At 58.9% G+C, this 4,725-nt stretch overlaps 1 protein-coding gene across 6 annotated transcripts in view; it reads left to right on the top strand.

The window, feature by feature from the left end:
* Nucleotides 1–1,487: 1,487 nt before the first annotated feature.
* The window catches only part of MYCN (MYCN proto-oncogene, bHLH transcription factor), a 5,970-nt gene continuing 2,732 nt past the window's right edge, over nt 1,488–4,725 (top strand). The window contains exons 1-2 of one of the 6 annotated variants that reach the window (XM_027690348.1): nt 1,488–1,528; nt 3,905–4,725. In XM_027690348.1, coding sequence (XP_027546149.1) covers nt 4,015–4,725 — 711 coding nt within the window. In that variant the 5' untranslated portion in view covers nt 1,488–1,528; nt 3,905–4,014. Of the gene's footprint in view, nt 1,529–2,024; nt 2,441–2,476; nt 2,660–2,827; nt 3,083–3,444; nt 3,558–3,855 lie in introns of those variants that run through there. The other 5 variants (XM_027690347.1, XM_027690351.1, XM_027690346.1 and 2 more) reach the window with 5 other exon arrangements.

Genomic DNA, 4,725 nt, shown 5'->3' with positions numbered 1-4,725 from the left:
ATTTGTCTTGAGTGTTAACCTTATTAATGTTCTCATCCAGGGTACCACAAAAGATATCACACACCACAGTGGAACTTTCCTAGAAGTTGGTAGTTTTATTCCCATGCACATACATATGGGGAAAAAGAAAAAAGGAAAATTAAAAAAGGCTGTTGAGAAAATCTAGGTAAGAATTTATAAAAAATTAACAATAAATCAGGTAGCAGCCCATGACCATATCTACGGAAGACAAAAATAATTACTTTAAAGGAGCAAATCATATATAACTGTTTAAATCCACAAAGGTCCTTGATTGATGAGTATGAATAAATTGTTCACACATTCTGTGAACCACATACTAACTGTTCACAAGCTGCAACCTGTTTAAGGCTACTGAAATGTGAGGGGGGGGAAATCCCAACCACCCACACCTTTTTTGTCCAGACAAATCATCCAAAAAGAAATTAATAAAGCTCGGTGCTTTCATAAGACTTTGCATCTTCAAAGAACCAAGTGCACATTTAGCTAATCAATTAATTCCCCTGTCTTGAATCCTAAGTGAATTAGAGGGATGGAGGCCAAATCACCAAAGTTCAAGTAAGCCTGATGGGCTTCATGCCACAGGAGCTGGCTGCAGCCCCAGCAGCAGCAGGTCCAGCGCTCCTCCGCTTTATGGGGCGCCGCCCCTGCCACAGCTGAGTCCAGCCGAGCTGTAACACATGGAGGGGTATCTGAAAGTCACCTTCAGCGCTCCCTGCTTGAATAGTGTTCACTTGGAAGCTCCGGTACAGAGGATTCACCTTTTAGGTGCTCTTTCTGCTCTAAGCCAGGACCCACCGAAGGCTCTTAAGCAAAAATGCAACCAGTTACCTCGGTGAGGGGAAGCAGAGGCTCACTGCCTTGGCTAGGGTCATTGCAAAGCAGTTGCCACCTTTGGTGAGGCAGCTCCACTCCACTCCCGGGATGCCCGGCCAGCCCCACCGCTGCCCCGGACACGGCGGCTGCAGGACCTCGCCGGCCCCCCAGACGGCTCCCAAAGCCGCCTCAGGGCACTGAACCTCCAAGTTTTGGCCACTGAAATGTGACACGGAGGCGAGGGGGGTATCACCACGCGGGAGAGGCAGGACCTTCCTGCCCAAAACTGCTGGAGGGGACGAGGCGAAGGTGCACACGACACATCCCTGCCTCCCTCGGAGTTTATTCCCCCCAGCTCGCTCTTTCACTGCCGTGCCCACCGGGTTTGAAGAGCCCGGGCTCGCCCTCACCAAGGCGGGCCGGGGAGGCAGCCCCACCGCCGCCGCACACAAAGCGACCGCCCGCCACCACCGGCTGCTGCGAGCGACGCCCAGTCCCCGCCTCAACCTGCAGCCTATGAGCGAGGAGGCACCGCCCCGAGCGGCGGCGAGACCGGGATCGTACCAGCGCCCGCTGCCGCCCACCGCCGAGGGAAGCGCCGTGCTCCCGTCCCGTGCCGCCGCGTCCCGTCCCATCCCGTCCTGCCCCGTCCCGTCCCGCGGCCCCGCGCCGTGGGGGAGGAAGCGAGAGAGCGGTGGGTGCCGCCGCCGGGGGAATGCGCGGGGGCGCCGGGAGCGCCAGGAGCGCCGCTGTTCGCGCCGTTCGTCCGCAAGGTGTCGCCGTCGGCAGCGGAACGCGGGCGGCTCCCGCCGTATCCCGGTCCGGGTGCCGGTGCGGACCCGGGAGCGCTGAGAGCGGGGTTGGCCGGGCCTGTCCGCCCCCCCGCCCGCCTGCCCGGGTCCGGCCCCGACAGCGCGCCCGCGGCAGCGGCGGCGTGAGAGCCCCGCTCGCCTGCGGGGAGGCGATCGCTGCAGGGCGAGTGCTACTGATCATGTTCAGAGCCCCGAGTCGGAGTGGCTCTCTCGCCCAGCCACTTCCCTCAGCCCCGACTTGTTTATTTATTTTCAACTGCCCCGGGTGTTTGCGCGCGAGGTCGCAGCGGCGGGTGCCGGGGGGACACCGCTCCGGAGGCGACGTTTTCCCCGAGCTCGGGGCCGGGGGGGAGCGGGGAGTATAGAGTACACAAGGGACTGGGGGGCTCAGCAGGGCTGGCCCTGGGACATCCGAGCGCCCTCCCGGAGGATAAAGAGCAAACGGGGCTTTTGGCGCCAAACGCGCGGTCCCGCCCTGCGCGCGTGGAGGGGGGGCAGGGCCGTCGCTCCCGCCTTTCTCCCCCTGTTTCCAAGCGCTCCTTCCTGAGTGTGTCAGGGTTTTTACCGATTTTTTTATTGCCTTTTGGAGGGGTTAATAATATCCAGCCGCTTCAAAGCGAGGCAGTGACAGTCATCTGTCTGCGAGCAGAGGGTGGATGCGGAGGCCGGGGCGGCCGCGGGGGCCGGCGGGCGGGCGCGGAAAGTGCCACAGACACCATCAGCTGCCTTTTTTTTTCTCTCTCCTTCCCCCCGCCACTCCTCCCCCTCACACACCCACCACCATCACCAAGGAGGTAAGAAGAGGAAGCTGCAGGCTCTGGGCTGCAGGACAAAACCCCAGTCAAATAAATCCAATTCTCCATCGCGTTTGAGTTGCCGAGAGGAGGATGGGGCGGGAAGGGGAGCGCAGGGGCAGAGCGGAGCGTGAACGGGGTTCTCACTGAGCAGAAGGAAATCCTGGAGGATATTTGTGTTTTGGTTTAGAGCTGTCGCATTGAGATCGCCAGTGTTTTGTAGGTGCCTCTTTACTGCTTTGCATTTTAAACGGTTTAATGTATTTCCCTAGTAGAAAAATGCACAGTCCTGGAGGCGCTCAGGGGGCGGGGCGGGAGCGCAGCTGAGCCGAGCCGGGCGCGTTTCTCGGCGTTTCATCATAAGGCTTTTCAAGGATTTTTTCTTCCCCCTCTTTTGGTCTCCGTTTCAGCGTCAGCTGTTGTGAACCCAGCAGAACGATTTCCCTTCGCGGTACCTTTACCAAACTGAATGGAAACGCTGACTGGCTTCTTTGGACTTTAAGCCTTTTTGTTGTTGTTGTTGTTGTTGGGGGTTTTTTTTGTGTGTGTGTTTTTTTTAATGTCTGATGCAACGGAGCTCTCGGCAGAGGAATGGGGCAGTGGTTGAATGGCCGCGGGTAGTGAGTGGGGGGTCCGGCCGAGGTAAGGGCAGCAGCGTGCATTCCCCGGAGTGAGAGAGCTGGAGAGCTGGTGTGTTTGCGGGAGGTTTGAGTGCATGAAGTGGCAAAATGAGCAGAGTTGTTGTCCTTGCAACCTCGCTGTTGCAGGAAAAAGGGGGAGAAAAACTTCCCGTGCCTTCTTGGCAAATCAGGAGGCTTTGTTGGTGGCGCCGGGGTGGTTTTAATGCATTTTGTGCGTGAGATTATTACATAAGGTTGATAATTTCTGTTGCTGCTGGATTTCCCCTCCTCTCCCCCCTCCCCCCGTGGGTTGTGTGCGGATTTCGCTGGCTCGCTTTGAGTGAGTGAACTGGCGATTTGCGAAGTTGCAAAGAGCCCCTCCGCCCCCTTTTTTGCATCCTTCTCCTCTCCCCTTTGCACTGTTCCGCAGATGACAAAAGGAGTAAACTTCCTCTACTTTTGCTGGCATATTAAGAAGCCTTTCTGGAGAGATTACGGTATCAAAGCCATGCATCTGTCTGTAGTTACTCTGCAGTTTTGAGCGTTTGAAGCGGTTTGGGGAGAGCAGGCGAGGGTTATGAGCACAGGCTGGGTTTGTGTTCCCGCGGAGCGGCGGGGCAGGCTTGCACGGGGGAGCACTACCTGAGCGCTTTGCTTTCAGTATCTTGAGTCGGGAGGAAAGGTGTGTGAGATGCATTTTTTTTCTCAACTTGCTGAAGGCTCCCTCTGCCTTGCTATTGATGGTGGGATTATTATTTTTTTTCCCTTCCGTTAGGAGGGAGTCACGGTCTTGGCTGCTTCTGAATTCGTATTTTAATTGTGGATTATTTTTTTTTTGGTTTAGTTTCAGGTCTTGGGAGAACCTCTTTTCTTCTTCCCCTTGGTGGAAATACCTATAAAACCTGTCTTTGAAACCATTGCCCGACCCAAGGATCAGCAAAAAAGAGACCCGTAATGCCAGGAATGGTCAGTAAAAACCCCGATCTCGAGTTCGACTCTTTGCAGCCCTGTTTCTATCCAGACGAAGATGATTTTTATTTGTGCGGGCCGGACTCCGCTCCCCCCGGCGAGGACATCTGGAAAAAGTTTGAGCTACTGCCCACCCCTCCCCTGTCTCCCAGCCGGGCCGGGCTCCAGGAGCACCCTCCGGGGGGGGGCCCGGTGGCGTGGGGAGGGGCGGCCCTGGGGGGCTGCCGCCCCACCGATCCCCTGGACTGGGCGTCCGAGCTACTCCTGCTGCCCCCCGAGGCCGACCTGTGGGGCGGCGCGGACGGAGGGGACTTCTTCGAGACGGGGCCCGGCGTGACCAACAATCTCAACTCCATCATCATCCAGGACTGCATGTGGAGCGGCTTCTCCGCCCGCGAGAAGCTGGAGCGGGCGGTCAGCGAGAAGCTGCAGAGCAAGGCACCCGCCGCCGCCGCCCCGCCGCCACCCCCGGGGCCCGCGGGCGGCCCCGCCGCCGGGAGCGGCCGCGCGGAGCTGGGCGGCGCCGTGCCCGAGTGCGTAGACCCGGCCGTGGTGTTCCCCTTCCCCGTAAACAAGCGGGAGGCGCCGGCGGCGGCCCCGGCGGGCGGTGGGGCTCCGCGGGGCGGCCGCTCGCCGCGCCCCGCCGGGGACAGCCGGGCCAGCAGCAGCAGCTCCGGGGACGACACGCTCAGCGAC

The sequence above is a fragment of the Neopelma chrysocephalum genome, unplaced genomic scaffold (assembly GCF_003984885.1).
Source record: "Neopelma chrysocephalum unplaced genomic scaffold, ASM398488v2 Primary Assembly neopelma1_80b, whole genome shotgun sequence".
NCBI lineage: Eukaryota > Metazoa > Chordata > Aves > Passeriformes > Pipridae > Neopelma > Neopelma chrysocephalum.
Note: the sequence above shows the minus strand (reverse complement) of the source record. Positions and strands in the feature narration are given on the sequence as shown.